The sequence below is a fragment of the Littorina saxatilis genome, linkage group LG6 (genome assembly GCF_037325665.1).
Source record: "Littorina saxatilis isolate snail1 linkage group LG6, US_GU_Lsax_2.0, whole genome shotgun sequence".
Lineage (NCBI taxonomy): Eukaryota > Metazoa > Mollusca > Gastropoda > Littorinimorpha > Littorinidae > Littorina > Littorina saxatilis.
The window spans coordinates 20695669-20713168 of record NC_090250.1 but is presented as its reverse complement, the minus strand read 5'-3'; the positions used below and the strand labels follow the sequence as shown (position 1 = coordinate 20713168).

At 41.2% G+C, this 17500-nt stretch overlaps 2 protein-coding genes and 1 long non-coding RNA gene across 3 annotated transcripts in view; 2 read left to right on the top strand and 1 right to left on the bottom strand.

Moving 5' to 3' along the window:
- Window positions 1-17500, top strand: part of LOC138968738 (folate receptor gamma-like) — a 376265-nt gene that overhangs the window by 104760 nt on the left and 254005 nt on the right. The window lies entirely within an intron of this gene.
- Window positions 1-17500, top strand: part of LOC138968740 (uncharacterized) — a 330336-nt gene that overhangs the window by 114116 nt on the left and 198720 nt on the right. The gene's annotated exons all lie outside the window — the stretch shown is intronic.
- The window catches only part of LOC138969616 (gastrin/cholecystokinin type B receptor-like), a 99263-nt gene continuing 98459 nt past the window's right edge, over window positions 16697-17500 (bottom strand). The window contains exon 4 of the mRNA XM_070342476.1: window positions 16697-17500. This exon is cut by the window's right edge and continues 244 nt beyond it. Within this exon, the coding sequence (XP_070198577.1) occupies window positions 17086-17500 (415 nt within the window). The 3' untranslated portion in view covers window positions 16697-17085.

The window sequence follows — 17500 nt, the reverse complement described above, 5'->3', positions numbered from 1 at the left end:
CCAGACTTGTTCAGTGGAGGTGTGCGTAGCACTGACATGGAGAGACAGACACTGCTGGTGCCAGCCTATTGTTAACTCATCCTCGCAAGGGTAGCGATAATTGCAGGGAAGTGCCGAGACCGAGACAGCAGACCACTTCAAAGAAATGGGAGCGCGCAGTAAACAAGGCCACAAAACCCCCATGGACTGAACGCTAGGTGTTTTTTCTTCAAGTCGATTTACCACCAACAGTTCCCCGAAGACCACAATTGCCGAGAAAACCTCCACGCTTTCTTAATCCCCACTGACGTCTTAAAACTCAATAAGGTTCTGAATCGAGTTTATTCGTGTTTCTTTTGTTTAGTTTTCTATTTTTTCCCCTCTCATTTGCATTTTATTTTCGTTTTTGTGTGGGGTGTAAAATGTCTCTTTGGAATTCATGTTGCCGTGCTGTTTCGAATTGATCTAAGATCAAATACCGGAACAGTAGAAACATTGATTATTAACTGAAAGACAACGATTCCAACCGCTACGTGCGCGTCCAAACGCACAACTTCATGCAACTAAACATACAGCGGAGGTAGAGAGAGAATTGAATTGAATTGAATTGAACTTTATTTAACACTTTCTACCCCACCTATGTTGACCAAGTTTTTTTTAGCCAAGACCAGCTGTGCTGCAGCAGGTCACTCAGAATTGTAGTAACTGTGTTTTAACTGTGTATCAACACGCTGGAATGCAGGCGTTAGATGGACGCTACAGGAAGCGACTGAAGCTAACCGTCTACGCCTTTTCTTACAATCTGTCCTTGGGACGCACAAATACACAATGATAACATTAAAAAAAAATTAAGAAGTTTAACAACTAAAGGAGGTCGGAAATCTTAAACTCAGAGAGAAGAGAGAGAGAGAGAGAGAGAGAGAGAGAGAGAGAGAGAGAGAGAGAGAGAGAGAGAGAGAGAGAGAGAGAGAGAGAGAGAGAGAGAGAGAGAGAGAGAGAGAGAGAGAGAGAGAGAGAGAGAGAGAGAGAGAGAGAGACGCATACACGCATTTACACACGCATACACAGAAGTAGAATACAAATCAAAACTTATATATCTCAAAGTCTGTTTAATTCACCAAAATCATACATTACGTGCTAACGATCGTCAAAAAGATGGATGCTGGCATTACTCTAGTTTATCAAGAACTTCCAGGGGTTTCCAATGAGAATTGTATGGTCTGGGAAATAGTTTACGATTCGTGTATAGTGTTTGGTTGCTATTTCTGCACCACAGTTATACGTAGTAGGGAACTTCATCTAGGCTTTGATCTAACCTTAGGGCATGAATATTCTTCCATTTGGACACTTGTACCCAAAATATACAACCTGGCTGCCTTTGTGTACAGAAAGAGATTTTTTTTACTCAATTAATTTTGTAACTGGCACCTGTATTAATTTAACGAATTGGTGCAACAAAATATTTCATTCTGCGCGGGAGGCACTCAGGCGGTTAACTTCTGGTATATGTGGCTGGGTGGCCTAGTGGTAAACGCACTTGCCTCGGAAGCGAGAGGTTGCGAGTTCGACCCTGGGTCAGGGCGTTAGCAATTTTCTCCCCACTTTCCTAACCTAGGTGGTGGGTTCAAGTGCTAGTCTTTCGGATGAGACGAAAAACCGAGGTCCCTTCGTGTACACTACATTGGGGTGTGCACGTTAAAGATCCCACGATTGACAAAAGGGTCTTTCCTGGCAAAATTGTATAGGCATAGATAAAAATGTCCACCAAATACCCGTGTGACTTGGAATAATAGGCCGTGAAAGGTGAATGCTCACCCAAAAAGGCTTGAGGTTTGCTGGCCGATGTGAATGCGTGATATATTGTGTAAAAAAATTCCATCTCACACGGCATAAATAAATCCCTGCGCCTTGAATCCGTGGTTGAGATATGTGCGCGATATAAATTGCATAAAATAAAATAAATAAAATATGTCCGATTGGAAGGATGCTCTTATTCAACGAGAAAACCTGTCAGACAGATTTGTAGTGTAAATGATCGTTTAAGGCTGCCCGAAGTTGACTTTGCGAAGTCTCTTTATCGACAATTCAGTGCTTTGAGCTTCGTGGAGTAAAACTTTATGAACTATCCACCTGCGTATAACTGTGGTGCAGAAATAGCAACCTTCGTATTCGCGAAGTCGACATCGCTCAATTATTATCAGGCTTCACATAGGAAGGGAGGAATCTATAAAAGTGACAGCAGCAGAAGTATAGTAGTTATCCTCGAAAGCAGACCTTCGGCAGCCCGCTGTCGACCTTAAAGTGTAACTAAACAGACATTTTGAAGTGTCAGCTTTACTGAATTGCTTTATGTTTTGTCCAAGTAGAAGCGATACTGGACGATTTTTCCAACGTTTACTGTGTTTTCTGATTTACTACGATTTTTTAAAAGTGTTGAACCCATTTCAGATTTACCTGCTTATCTGTTCTTGATTTGATACTTCCAAAGAACAAGTGGTACTTTGAGTTCCGGTTTTATGTTTTAACCAATCAGAATTTGGTTCCTAAATAAAATCGTCTGCTGCCTGTCCCAACAGAGTCGGCAACAAGCACTGCTTGCCACATGTGTGATGTTACCAACAGAAATAGCCATACATTGGGCAAGGTAGCAATGTAAATGAATTGGATCTAACTAATGTGCTTGTACTGCATCTCTGGCCTTTGAATTCACTCCAAATGTACTGGCTCAGCGTGAGAGGCAACATCCTGTCGAAGTCGTAAGCACGAGGCTGACTGGGAGATTATTATTCGAAGAACATGCTGAAACGGATTGTAAGTACAATATTTAACATGTTCTCGACATTTCTGTTGATCTTTCCTTAACTTTAATTGTTTCCTTGATTTAAAACCCTAGGGCTTGTATTTTCAGTTGTGATACTAAGCACGTATCTTTACCACAGTATCTGATCACTTCACACTTGAATTTTGGAATGATGAAGTGGAATTATTTCTAGATCTAATTTATTCCTTGTTCCCCCCCTCTCGATTCCTTTTTTCGCCACATATGTATTGTCGTGTAAGGGGGTAGATGCGTGTACTGGCTGATTTTTTTATTTTTTTACTTCGGTCAGATACAGATGATTGGGAAAAAACCTTGTCAAGGATTTCAGAATTTAATAGATCTGTTCGAAGTTTTTACGGGATGGGTCCTGTTACAATGTGCGCAAGATGAACTTTTGATTAAACATACACACACAAATGAATCTCTTGATTTTGTTATACGGCGAATGTCCAGTTTCCACCACCACGTCTGAGGTATGTTTTTATACTGTTTGATTGAATAGACTGACGTGCATTCTCTCGCAAATGTGCGCGCGTGTGTATTTGTCTGTGCCTCAGACTTATTAATCAAAGATGATGTTGCACATTGCAGATCTATGCGACAGGAGCAAGTGGACAAGACAGCTACATTTGTCTGAGCGAAGATCCAACGGTAAGCTCTTTTAGCCGAAGACAGCGAGCCTGGGTGCATGCATGCAAGCTTCTATCATGTTCGTGTGAGTGCTGCAGGGCTATTAGACGACTTTTCATTATTCTTGATTTGGAGATCCATGCAGGGTATTAGAAAGTGCAGAATATACACGTTTGAACAAATACTATGTGTGTTTGCTCTGAAAAAATGAAAAAACGCAACAAACAAACATTGTATTTGTTTAAAGTATCACAAATATTTATTACCTGTATCTGCATGTTTTGATAATGATGAAGGGTAAATTACTTTGACGTGTGCTTTTTTTTTTTTAACCACACTGATAACGAATGATAGAAACACAGACACACTTAATAACATATCCACAAAAATTGTAACAATAAATGTAAGCTGAACAATGCCTGCAACACATTTCAGACCTCAGAAGGAAGTAATTATGAGATTCAGACAGAGAGAGAAAGCCCAACACGAAACCAGTTGTGACATTTTTTATTTCATTATGTAATATTAAAAACACGACAACAACGTATTTCCTGTACTTAGTTTCGTGCAATTATGGATTGCAAAGTATGTCTAATAGAGTGGCATAAAGAGGCACAGTTGCATGAAAAACCAACTCGGATCTTGACTAGGATCAGGATTTTACATGGACACAACCTAGAATTTAACATCCTGGGGGGAGGGGGGTACTGCGCCTTTCACATCAAGATGTAAAGATCTATTTTAAATAATACTTATTAGAAGGGAACAAAATCAAACAAACTACAACAATCGTTCTGAGGGGAGAGAATTACCTCTTCCGAAGAAATTACCTCCCTTGCTTTTCTTGTCGTGACTTATGTAGAGTAAAGTGAATAGAAAGTGAATCAGTCAGTAACAAAAAAAACCACAACATTTCTTAAGATCAATGAGGAGTCTTGAAGTGTTTGTCAATGTTAATCTTGTATGCATAACAAACAATATATTACGGATTGATAATTAAAGAAAATCGTCTCTTCTACAGGGTTGACCCCCCTAAAAAGGACACCCACAACCATGCAAATTGCTTCTGCATCTGTTGAACCAATTATTTTATATATGGTATTCATTAACTTCAGTTTATGTTCTGCCTTTCCAGTAAGTGGCAATTTTGTAAATTCAATGGTCTGACTTTTGTGCAATTTTAATTTTTTTCTCCAAATTCGGGGGTCGACTAAACAGAACGAGTTTTGACATTGAGCGGTAGCCATTTTTACCTAATTTAAACCCTTCAGGCTTTTACCTTTTTGATTATTTTGAATGTCTGAGTATGTAAAAACATCCCCTTCAACCCCCAGGCTATCGATGACCTGGGGAAAGCATGCAGTTACAGCTAGGTTCAGGGCAATCCTCAGACACGAAAGCGTTGGTGTCATTGGTGATGCAAAAGTTAGTTAGATAATTTAACCTACAAATTTGCCACTTTGTGAACTGCACATGCATAAAATCAAGTTTAAGTATGCTGAATATGAAGTTATCCAGTCAATTGGTGTAGAAGTTATAGCATTTCTGTCAGTTAACAGTATTTAAAATCTCTAAAGTAAAATCTGACATATTCGAAAGTTTTGCATAAACACCCAGACAATTTTTATGATATTCTCCTAAGCTTCTCCACTTCTCAGCCCTGTCTTGGAAATGAATTCGAATAAGGCAGTCAAAATAACTTAGTTTGGAGCACCCATCAATCAGAATAAGCATTAACTTTTGACACAGGAAATATCTTCTACCGAAAGCTCTCCTGGTTTTATTCTACATTTTTCCTGCATAATGGTAACAAATTTAATGATAAATCTAAACAACGAAGTGACTGTGGTAAGATGAACAAAGTTAAAAAACAAAGGATTACTGTAAATGGTTTACGAATCGAAATCTAAACAAGTTTTAATGATAATTAAAATGATTAAAAAAAAAATTTTAAAAAAAGCTAACGTCCTCGCATTTGTCCACAGAGGGATAATTGGTCTAAAGAATTTTTAAAAAGGAGGGTTAGGGTAACCCTAACCCTCTTTGGACTATCTGTATGCAATGCTCGCTATAGGTGAAAGACTTTTGTGGAAGCCATGGAAGAATGCATCGCTGTTGTGCTGGTTCAGCTTGAGGTCCTGTCCTAGCGAATATCCTGCACACACAAAAACACGACTTTTTAAGCCACTTATGTTGCATTCCGTGACATAGCTTTGTTAAAACCGTGTGCCTGATAATAATGACAGATTTTGTTGATATACATTTTTTGTAAGACACCCCATATAATATTGTTTGACAATCTCTTTCAACATAGTTTACGAATCACCAATGTGTATACAAACGCAAATAACCCACAGGTCAATAAATTACTTTCCAGAGAGAGAGAGAGAGAGAGAGAGAGAGAGAGAGAGAGAGAGAGGGTGGAGAGAGAGAGGGTGGAGAGAGAGAGAGAGAGAGAGAGAGAGAGAGGAGAGATTAAAACTAGAAAATGTGTGCTATATAAAACAAGGATAATCACTGTCAAATCTTTGCTTGTACCTGCATTGTGTTTACTGCGCTATATACACAACCTGTTTTATTTCATTTATTTATTAATTTTTTTGTTGGGGGGGGGGGATGTTTTGTGATGAGGGTTTTTTCAAAGCCTTTACTGCTTTAGTCATTGAATCCACCCGACTTCGATTTATTGTTCAGTGATGGGTAATTGTGTGACCAACTATGTAAGTTAGTGATTGTTCTGGCTTCATACAATGACATTGCATTAATTTTATAAGTGTATGTGTGTGTGTTTCAGGCAAAAGCTGATATTACAGTCCTAGTTGTATGCAGTACCTCTGCTTCTTCGTTCAGGAATCAAAGTATACAATCTAAACCGATTATTTTGTTCAATAATGTTCAGCTTACCATCCCGAAGAAGGCAGTAACGTGCCGAGATATTGATTATAGATATTAACGTACCTAACCTGGTTACTGGTGTGTTTTCTTTTTATTTCAATAATGTAAATGTGTGACAACTTGCAGGGTACTTGATGTTCAGAGCAATTTTTCTGGCAAAAGACCTTTTATGGATCAAAGAAAACTTTTGTCGTGGTGCACAAGTCAATCAATTTGGTTGATAAATAATTTGTGCTGCATTTTCCCTGGTTCCAAAACGTAGTATGTATTACCACATGTCCTTACCTGTCATTGGCATCACATGATTCTCTGCAAGCAGTCTTTTGTGGAAATACGTCATTTAACACTTGCACTTATAGTAGGGCTGATGGGGTCTATGTCGACCAAAAGAGTGGGATTCTCTGTAGGTCGAGATCCTGTAGGTGGATTCCCTGTATACCTAAGACTTTAAAATTGGCAATCTAGTATACAGGGAATCCCACAGGGTGCAGTTTTTCAATAAAACTTGCAAACCATACTCGAATTTCTAAGAAATATCAAAAAAAGATCGAAAAACATCAAATTCTAACGATGTCGCTAAGCATCACGTGACTTTCATTGATATTAGCAAAACGCTACAGGAACTACACCCTGTGGTATTCCCTCTATACAAGATTGCCAATTTTAAAGTCTTAGGTATACAGAGAATCCACCTACAGGAACTCGACCTACAGTGAATTCCATTCTTTTGGTCGACATAGACCCCATCAGCTATAGTAGGTGGCTGTGGAACGGTAGACATGCAACGACAACGAACAACAAAAGACAAAGTGTGGAGTACACTCATTTTTCTTAACATACGCTAAGTTTCTTTGAGAATGCTCCAAGTGAAAATCAGGGGTTCCTAGGCCTGATATCACAATTAAACAGCTTCTTCTCAGAATCAGGAGGGGAAAAACGAGATGTCGTGACAAGAACAGACAGCAGCAGCAGCAGCAACAACATTGCTAAATCGTCGCTTTAACAAAATTTCATGTTTAGTATCGCAGACAAAGCACGGCTACTGATCCGACCAAAGCCACACTTCATGCACGATGGGCACATTGTTATGGCCAGCTTGTTAACGTGAGCATTGTGTATGTTTTACATAGAATTGAATGTGTTTGTCGTTGTGTCTGTCATCTATCCTAGTCGTTTGATTTAGAATAAAGCAAACTTATTACAATGACGATTTTCTTCGGTTTTTGATGAAGGATTGGCATCAAGACTTTTCCTATTTTCCAACTCTGCCACCATACACTGGCCGTTCAGGTCTGCATGTCGACCACATGGTGTGTGATCAGATTTTTCGGACATGTTCACAATGCTTACATGACCAACAAATGGAAAATCAGTTGGTATTTGTTATGTTTTTGTGTAAGCACAATCTTCATACAAGTAAACAGAAACAGTTTTGTTGCAAACAGAGCCTTCATAAGAAAAAATGCTTCTAAGTCAAAATACATACCCCATTTTTCGTATTGCGTAAAATATACCCATAAATTCTGGACATCATATTTTTATTTTTTTTCACAACAATGAAACCAAACTTTGGCATATGTTTTAGCAATATATTCACAATAAAACCTATGAGTTTGAAGGCTGCATCTTGTTTTGTTTATTTTTGAGAATTTTTTTGCAAACCCATGCAAATGGCCAGTTTCTGGGGAGAGACTGGGGAGATAATGGCCAGTATAGAAAGAGTTAATAAGTAAACTAATGTCAGAAGTAGGTATTTACCTTGTTTGCCTTCGCGTTCTTGATAGCCCGCTGCAGCATTTGTATCACTTCCCTTGACATTCAAAACGCCAATGTATTTCTGAAAGGAAAATAAAGATATTGACCGAAACATCACACAAGTGGTATATCATGCTAGGTTTTGTTTACAGTGCCTGTTCTACGACCACATCTGATTGTAATTTAAATAAAGAAAAACTGTATCCATTTATTACTTCTCTATTTGTGTGTGTTTGTGTGTGTGCAGGGGCGGATCACATCATTTTTAAGGGGGAGTTTCCAAATTTCTTTTAGGGACAATTTGACGACGCGAAGCGTTTAGTTGAAGACGCGAAGCGATCAACCTCCTTGGGGGGGGGGGGGGGGGGGGGGGGGGGGGGTGCGACAAATGTTGATAAAAACAAGGAAAATGGATCAATCTGAACCAAGAAACATCCCCTAATCCACCTTCCAAAAAAGTAAATATATTAAGATTTGAATCACAACAAGGACAATTGATCGATCTGACGCAACCTGAGAAAACTAATTAGCCAACTTCTTTCCAAAATCGTCACTTAGAATACAAAGGCCGGCTCCTAAGTGGTCCGGAACCCCCCTCCGGATCCGCCCAGTGTGTGTGTGTGTGTGTGTGTGTGTGTGTGTGTGTGACCGATGATCTTCTCTAAATTCTAATCGTTGCGTTTGCATGGTAATAAAGTTTTAATACTGGATATGCCCATGAAAAAATATCATTTCTTGTTCATGTCATTGTGTGTGTGTGGCCAGGACCGTGACTTCTGCTTGCCTCAACGTCTTCAGAAAAGACACAAAATGTTCTTGGAGCACTCAGTATGCCGTCATCTGCAAACAAATAAATACAAATTATTCAATTGTGTAAATAAAGAACAATCATCTTAATATTACAACAAAAAATTCATATAACTGTAGTCTTCACCAGAGACATCCACTACACTATCTTTAAATAAAACTGCCGTAAAAAATTGAAATACTATAAAACTTACCCCCACTCAGATCTATTTGGGATTATCCAAGTTTCAACCATGTAACGATGCCGGTTTGGACAGATCTGCTAGTTTGCCGCTGAAACTGAAATCAAAGGCGATCTTCAGAACTATTTCTAATCTTGTATTTGTGATTAATATAAAATACTGATCTTCCCAATAGAAGCTGATGTGAATATACATGACCAGGACAAGGTATTTTGTTACAGGGCATTTACGCAGACGTCGCAGTTCAAAATATCGTTTTAGATCTGATTTTGTACTGCAGCCTGTGTGATTCAGAATCGTCTGCCCTTTTTCGGTTTAACATTTTATGGACGATTCCTATGAGACTGCTCAATCATAACTGATGACAAATTCAGAAACAGATGATGGTTTCAAGTAGGCTACAGTAATGATTCGTTAAAAATGTCAAGCCACTCGTCGATCATTCACACTCAAAGAACCCAAGCCAAATCTGCTCTGGTTCCGAGCAGCTTTTTCCAACTGAGACCTTAATTGTTACGCATCTGCCGCGAAAAGATAGACCACAAACAAGCGGCACTGTACCATGCTTTCGTTTATGTTGCTAAACAGATTAAATGTGCATTGTAAATGTGCTTACAGCAAAGAAATGCATCCTTACTTACCACAAAAATACTGGTACCACATTCATCGCACTTGTGTCTTCTTACCAAAACCTATCGATATGTTTGTTTACGATATATTGGTAATTACTAACCGTTAACTATTTTTCAAAAATCTGAAATGACTTTTAAGAATCAAAGAAAGATTCGCTAAAACGGTTGACTTCAGAAAATAAGCAATATTTTTCTGAACCATGAAATAAAAATCGAAAACTCCGTTTGATCTTTTATTTTGGTAGATTGATGACAACAGCCGGAACTGAAAGTACCAGAACCAAAAATTAAGGGCATTAATCAGGTAAACTAAGAAGATTGTCGTTCCTGGCGCGCACTTCACATGCCGTCAAACAGTGTCCGAGTGAGAGATTTTTTTTTTTTTTTCGCAGTTCGACAGTATATGAGGCCCTTCTTCATATCAAAGTGTAAAGGTTGCTGAACGATGTTTTTCCTTTTTGCTTGTTTAGTTACACTTTAAGACGGGCAGAACATAGATTTCCATCGTACGGTGATAATCGTTGTTGGCCTTCTGATGGCACGATGACAGCCTTCGTCGACTCCGCTGGTACTCGAGCTGGCGTCAGCAGACATCATTTTTGGTAGTAACTTGACCAGATCCATAAATACAGTTGAGATAATTAATTTTGAGGTCAAATTTGACAGTCATCGAACAAGGTTTAGACGATCTATTCAGTTAAGGCTTAAAACCCCGTATGAAGGGCTGAAACAAAACAGACAACAGTCATATACATCTAATACACATTTTGACCATCAACAAATTTAACATTATCTGGCCTAATATTGCAAATGTTCTATTTGATTATTTTTTTTATACTCTAAGCAAACGCATGAACAAAGACCATCAAACAATTGTACTTGATATCTTTTGGCATTGTGGCCATGTAATGATAATAATGTGACAGCAATATCCAAAAGGTGACATAAGTCGTACATTCTAAATTCCCAGAAGTTTGGGATCTGGGCCTTATGCTTTCAAAACCATGACATTTCTGAAGTACAAAGACGGAATGAATCTGGATTTTGCAGGTTATCCGGCATTGTTTTCACTCTAGTTCATGACAACAAAGATTCATTTTGTCAAACAATTCCAATGTGTCACTCTTTTTTATGCGCTGTCACATACCTACAAGTCGTCGTTTTGCAAACGATATAATCCAGGGACGAGTACACAGACATGTATAGATCTACTGTCTTCACAATCGAAGCACGATATACTGCAGTGAATGTATCTCGTAGATAAAATAAAGTAAATCCAAAAACAAAGAGACTGCCAACGTTCAAAAATTCAGAATCAAAAAACAAGAAAGGTAGGTTGTTGAAAACTTATCTAAAAAAATAAAATAAAATAAAAATTATATAAAAAAAGGCGGAAGAAAAAGATAAGTTTTTGTCTGTGCACTTAAAAGACCGTTGGGTCGATCGATATATTTGTGAATGTATTGTTTTGTCAATAACAAACCTTCCAACTACCTATACCTTTCTTGGTTTTTTTTTTATTCATTTATCTCGTAGATAGTCTGTTGTTTACACGAGGCGAAACCTGATTGTCTTTGAGCGTGTCCACGAACAACGGCTGTTAAAATTTCACCGTGAATCAGTACTACTGTAAAGCTATGTTTCCATATCATAACGACGCGGCAGCGGCAAAACCGATCGCGAAAGTAGAAACCAAAGAACGCGTGCTTGGAGCGAAATAAATTGCTACCTTGCGCATTCTCGCCTAAAGTTGGCGTGGTCTTAGTCTTTCCAAATATCCGAAGACCGCCTACAACCATGTTTTTAATCTATTTTCTCTGCTTTTTCGTCAGATATATATCTATTCCCTGAACTGCACAGCGTCAAGCAAGAATTCTTTGAAAGGTTGTCAAAAGCACGCGTTTTTTTCTCCGATTTTTCTTTATATTTCGTTGAAATGAAGGCGGTTTCTTCATTTCATTTCTTGACTTTTTGTTTTCTACCAACACCAGCAGCTTGGGATATAGTTAACCTCAAATCAGGCATGGTTGAGTGAGGTTTTGATCGATTAATTCTCAGGAGTCAATTCAGAAAGAACAAAATCCGCCTGCCACACCGCTTTGAATGAAAATTCGCATGCCGCCTATCCTTTTTGTCGCTGCCTTGCCGCCGTGGCGTCGCTTTATGAAAACAATGCGTGTTTTGCGACCCAAAACAAGCACGCACAAGACAATACAAAACAACGAACAATTCAAAAACATTATTCCTCTGTGGTTACACTGCATCTCTCCCGAATGAAAAAATATAATGTCAGAGCGGTTTCCTGACTAAAAGTGTGCTATTCACTGTTAGTGTTAATTTATTTCACAATCACCGCACAACACCATGTGTTTCCTGGTCGTTAAATAATCTGAGCGAACTTTCCTTCTGACAGACTGTACGGGATCCACCGCCAACACAGATCCATACATTCTCAGTCCCCTGTCCAACACTCACTGTGCCATGGCCTCGTGCTTGCTCCACGTTAGCGTTTGTCAGGTCACCGAGCTTGGCCTCAGAAAGATAACGTGAAGTCAGTGAGCCCACATGGCTTGGTACTAATTGAGTGTTTAAGTGCCGTTAACGTTCACATGGCAGGCTTTCACCAACTTTTGTTGATTGGAAATCGTTCCAGAGTTGTTGAGGCCAAGTCGGTAAAAAGTCCGCCATGTGAACGGCCCCTACGATTTAGGTTCAATTTAGGACAGATTTAGGCGCAACTCGTAAACTCAGTTGAGCGCTGCTCGACTCGGCCGTGACTTGGCGCAGATTTTGCGCAGACTTCCCTTTTCACGCATACTTATTGCTTAGCTCTAACCAAACTGCTTTTCCCGCATTAGGAGGTAGCTCCGATAGCTGAACTGTCCTTCACGTCTGCCGAGAATCGCCGCTTAAAACTTGTTTGAGCGCTGTTAAATGTATAGGCAGCGATTTTGATTTGACTTGGTGCCGACTAAAATCGCTAAGTTGGGGGACAGTTGGTAGAAAGTCTGCCATGTGAACAGCGCTTTACGATGACTCGACAACATATCGGCTAGGATTGGTCGATACATGATGTATCTGCCTAACAAGGCCAGCCGCTGCCCCAAAGGTACTCTTCCTCATTCACGTTGAAACACGATCAAGAAGTAGACCCTGTGACGCCCAAAGACCATCGACTGTCGAGTGTCTTCGTTCAGTTTGTGTCATAGAAAGTAGCAATCAAAAAGCTAAATCGCCAGTCCTTTTAGGCATAAACGTTATGCACAAGGTCATAGGTATCTAACCTTAATGTCCTTCTGACAAGATATAAATAAACTCAAGCTTTGGACCACACGCTCTAAATTATCTGCGCACCCCTTCTTTCTAACTCCGTTGGTTCTGATAAACAGCTGTGTGCATACATTTATGGCATCATCGAACCTGTTTGGGGGCCTTGTTGACTACTAAAAAAACTCACACCTTTGGACTACACACGTTAAAATCTCTGCTCTCCAACCCGACACATTGTCATGGCTTCATTGAGTCTGGTCATTACTCTATTTGTAATCCTGGGTACACATACACGAGACACTATGGAGTAGATTTTTCACTGCACGCGACACACTCTATGCTCTGAGAATCCTAGCGATGCCTCATGTCAGACCAGCTGCGGACATCCTCGTTTGTCCTTTTAGCAGCGGATTGTTCACGACAAGCTACCTGCCCCGGGAGCCGATATCACGCAGCCTCTACCACCCCTCCACCCTCGCTCTTATCAAGCGTTCTTCAAGTCTGACTGTAAGTCCTTTGCGGATCTGCATGAGCATCCTCACGTCATCATGGTGACGCTATGCTAACTTTGCTTTTCTGTCCCCAGAACTAGAGTCTATTTGGGACATAACGTGGTGATGCTAAGACTCATGGTGACTGACCGTTCGTCCTTTAAGCACCACTGACTTCCAAGAATGCTGAGCCCGTCATTTTCAGTCCGCTCCTCTAGACATCGCTAGAGTCTTACCCTTTTTCTTTTTACAGTGAATAACTGACTCGACAGGGGAACATGCCCCTAAAGGTTTTCCCGTGAGGGCGTAAAACATAATTTCCCACAGTCTCAATCGCCCGGGAACATTCCCCGAATAATTTTACCGTGAGAGTGTAAGACAACATTTAATACAATCTCCATCGCCTAGTGATTTCACCGTGAGGGCCACAACATTCCACACAGTCTCCATCGCGCGGGAACATTCTCCTATAGGTTTTACCATGTGGGCGTAAAACAACATTTAACACAGTCCCCATCGTCCGCGAACATGTCCCGAATGGTTTTACCATGTGGGCGTAGAACAACATTTCACACAGTCTCCATCGCCCGGGAACATGCCCCTAATGGTTTTAACATGAGGGCGTAAAACAACATTTCACACAGTCTCCATCGCCCGGGAACATTCCCCTAATGGTTTTACCGTGAGGACGTAAAACAACATTTCACACAGTCTTCATCGCCCAAATGGTTTTACCCTGAGGGCGTAAAACCACATTTCAAACAGTCTCCATCGCCCGGGAACATTCCCCTAATGGTTTTACCCTGAGGGCGTAAAACCACATTTCACACAGTCTCCATCGCTCGGGAACATTCCCCTAATGGTTTTACCCTGAGGGCGTAAAACAACATTTCACACAGTCTCCATCGCCCGGGAACATTCCCCTAATGGTTTTCCCCTGAGGGCGTAAAACCACATTTCACACAGTCTCCATCGCTCGGGAACATTCCCCTAATGGTTTTACCCTGAGGGCGTAAAACAACATTTCACACAGTCTCCATCGCCCGGGAACGTGCCCCTTATGGTTTTACCGTGAGAGCGTAAAACAAAACGTTCCAGTCTCAATCGCCCGCGAACATTCCCCGAATGGTTTTCCCGTGATCGCGTAAACCAACATTTCACAGTCTCCATCGCCCGGGAACATGCCGCTAATGGTTTTACCCTGAGAGCGTAAAACAACATTTCACAGTCTTCATCGCCCGGGAACATTCCCCTAATGGTTTAACCGAGAGGGCGTAAAACAGCAATCCACACAGTCTCTATCGCCCGGGAACATTCCCCTAATGATTTTAGATTGAGGGTGTAAGACAACATTTTACACAGTCACCATCGCCCGTAAACATTCCTCTAATGGTTTTACCGTGAGGGCGTAAAAGATAATTTCACACGGTCTCCATCGCCCGGGAACATGTCCCTAATAGTTTGACGTGAGGAAGTAAAACAGTAATCCACACAGGCTCCATTGCCGGGAACATTTCCCAAATGGTTTTACTGTGAGGGCGTAAAAGATAATTTCACACGGTCTCCATCGCCCGGGAACATGTCCCTAATAGTTTGACCGTGAGGAAGTAAAACAGCAATCCACACAGTCTCCATCGCCGGGAACATTTCACAAACGGTTTTACCGTGTGGGCGTAAAACAACATTTCACATAGTACACGCTATTTGTTATGCTTTGAACATCGCGAGAACTTCGAACCTTGGCTTGTGCAGCTCGCACGAGATCGCTGTACCGCATGCTTTGCTATGCTCTGAAGTTTGCGAGAGATTACGAGAGCTTGGAATACCGATAGAGTCTATTCTTGGTGAGTGTTTTAAGTCGACGCATTTGATTGGCTGCTAGAGTTCCAAGGCAGCCAATCCAACGCGTGGAACGTGTTCGGCGGAACGGAAGTGAAAGTGTATGAGTGAATGTATCTTCTCTTCGAAAGAGTGATTCGTGTTTAACAAGATGGCAGCAAGAAATTCAAATTCAAGAAAAGGAAGAAATGCGCTGACTTTAGAACAAAGGATAAATGTTGTCAAACAACTGGAAAGTGGGAAATCATGCCGAACGATTGCACAAGAGCTTGGGTGTGGGAGAACGCAGATTTCGAAAATCAGCGTCGATCGGGAAAAAATAATGAAGTTGTGGGAATCGGGAGACGGACGTGCTGACCAGAAATGGGTTTCGAAGAAGACAACCGAATACGAAGAGCTAAATGACGCCGTGTTCGAGTGGTTTTCAACCAAACGTGCGAATCACATTGCCATCAATGGTCCACTCAGACAACGCTGGACAAATTCTTTCAAAAGCTGATGAGTGCAGAATGAAGTGAATGTGAATGTGTTGTATGAATGAGATCCAGTAACTTTTTAACAATTTAAATTTATACAGTTGATATGATAAAAAGCTTTTAAACTTGTTTTACAACAGTCAATATTAAATGTTTCTCTATTTAATCTAAACAGCTTCTGTTTTTCTTATAAATGTACATGTACATGTGCAGTACTCTCTCTCTCTCTCTCAACTTGACTTTGTCGCGTTTACTTGCACCTGTCTAATAAGGACACCTGCAGAATAAGGACACTTTTGTCTGGTCCCAAGGGTGTCCTTATTTGACAGGTTTTACTGTATCCAACACCATTAGCCCTCTCCGCAATAGAATGAGCCTGGGTGGACACGACAAGCCGCATGTCCAGTCCCCACCATCGAGGCTGACCGTTTGCTCTCTTAGCTAGAGGGATTGGTTGGTTTTTGGGTTTTAATGTCCCTTCAGCAGATGCTCGCTGCTATTCGAGACCGATGCAGTTATTTTCTGTTTCACTTCACGTGGCAAGTTCTACATTTCAGACTATTTACATTCAGATCTATCACTGTAAAAGAAGGTTCTAAAAATTAATCACTATCACTTCTGGTACTTCAAATCTTGTAAAAAATCTTGATCTCTTTTAAAAAGTTAAAAATCTTGTCCGGGGGAACATCCCGGAATAAAACCTTCAGCGTTTCCGCATTGTAGTGTTTGTCTCGAAATTCTTGAACGTCTACACATTTGGTGAGGACATGTTCTAATGTCCATGGTTCGTCGCATCCAAAACAATATGGTGGGCATGGGTCTTCACCTCTCAGCAGATAAGAATGTGTGATGTGACTGTGCCCAATGTGTAAGCGACAGAGAACTGTCTCTTCTTTTCTGTTGAGGCGACATTGGGGTAGGTTGTCCGACAGCTGGGGGACGATCTTATGAAGTTTATTTTCTTCACATTCGTCCCATTCGCTCTGCCATAGATGCTTTATGTACATGTTGGTGCGAGTTCTGAAATCTGAATGCTTTGTGTGTTTGTCAGTGATGATTGTTTCTCTGGCTTGGAGCCTGTGTGGGCAATGACGGACGACATGTTCAGTCTCTATCATCGAGGCTGACCGTTGGCTCTCTTAGCTAAAGAAGGAGCCTAGGTGAACATGATAAACCGCACATGTCCAGTCTCCATCATCAAGTCTGACCGTTGGTTCTCTTAGCTAAAGAGGGAGCCTGTGCAGGCATGACGGACGTGTTACCGATCGCCCAGTCTCAGTTGCCACGGTTGCCACGGTCCAGTCTCTATCATCGAGGTTGACCGTTGGCCCTTTTAGCCACAGAGGTAGCCTGGGTGGACAGAACGAGCCGCATGTCCTGAGAGCCCTCACTGTGCAGCCTCCACTTGCCACTGCCCTTCCTCAGGCAGCAACGGAAGGCGTCCGCGAAGCTCTGCCTGAAGCGCTTGTGCATGAAGCAGTAGGTGATGGGGTGGACGCACGACGACAGGTAGGCGATGAGGAAGATGATGGCGCGGTGGGTCTGCGTCACGTGCAGCTGCAGACTGCGGTAGTCCAGCACGGCCCAGGTGTTGAGCGTGTAGAGCGGGCCCCAGCACACAAAGTACTCCAGCACCACCACGAACAGCATCTTCACCACGCGCCGCTTGTTAGCCAGCACGCGTTGGTACTGGGACGGGCGCAGCGCCATGGAGGCGTTGGCG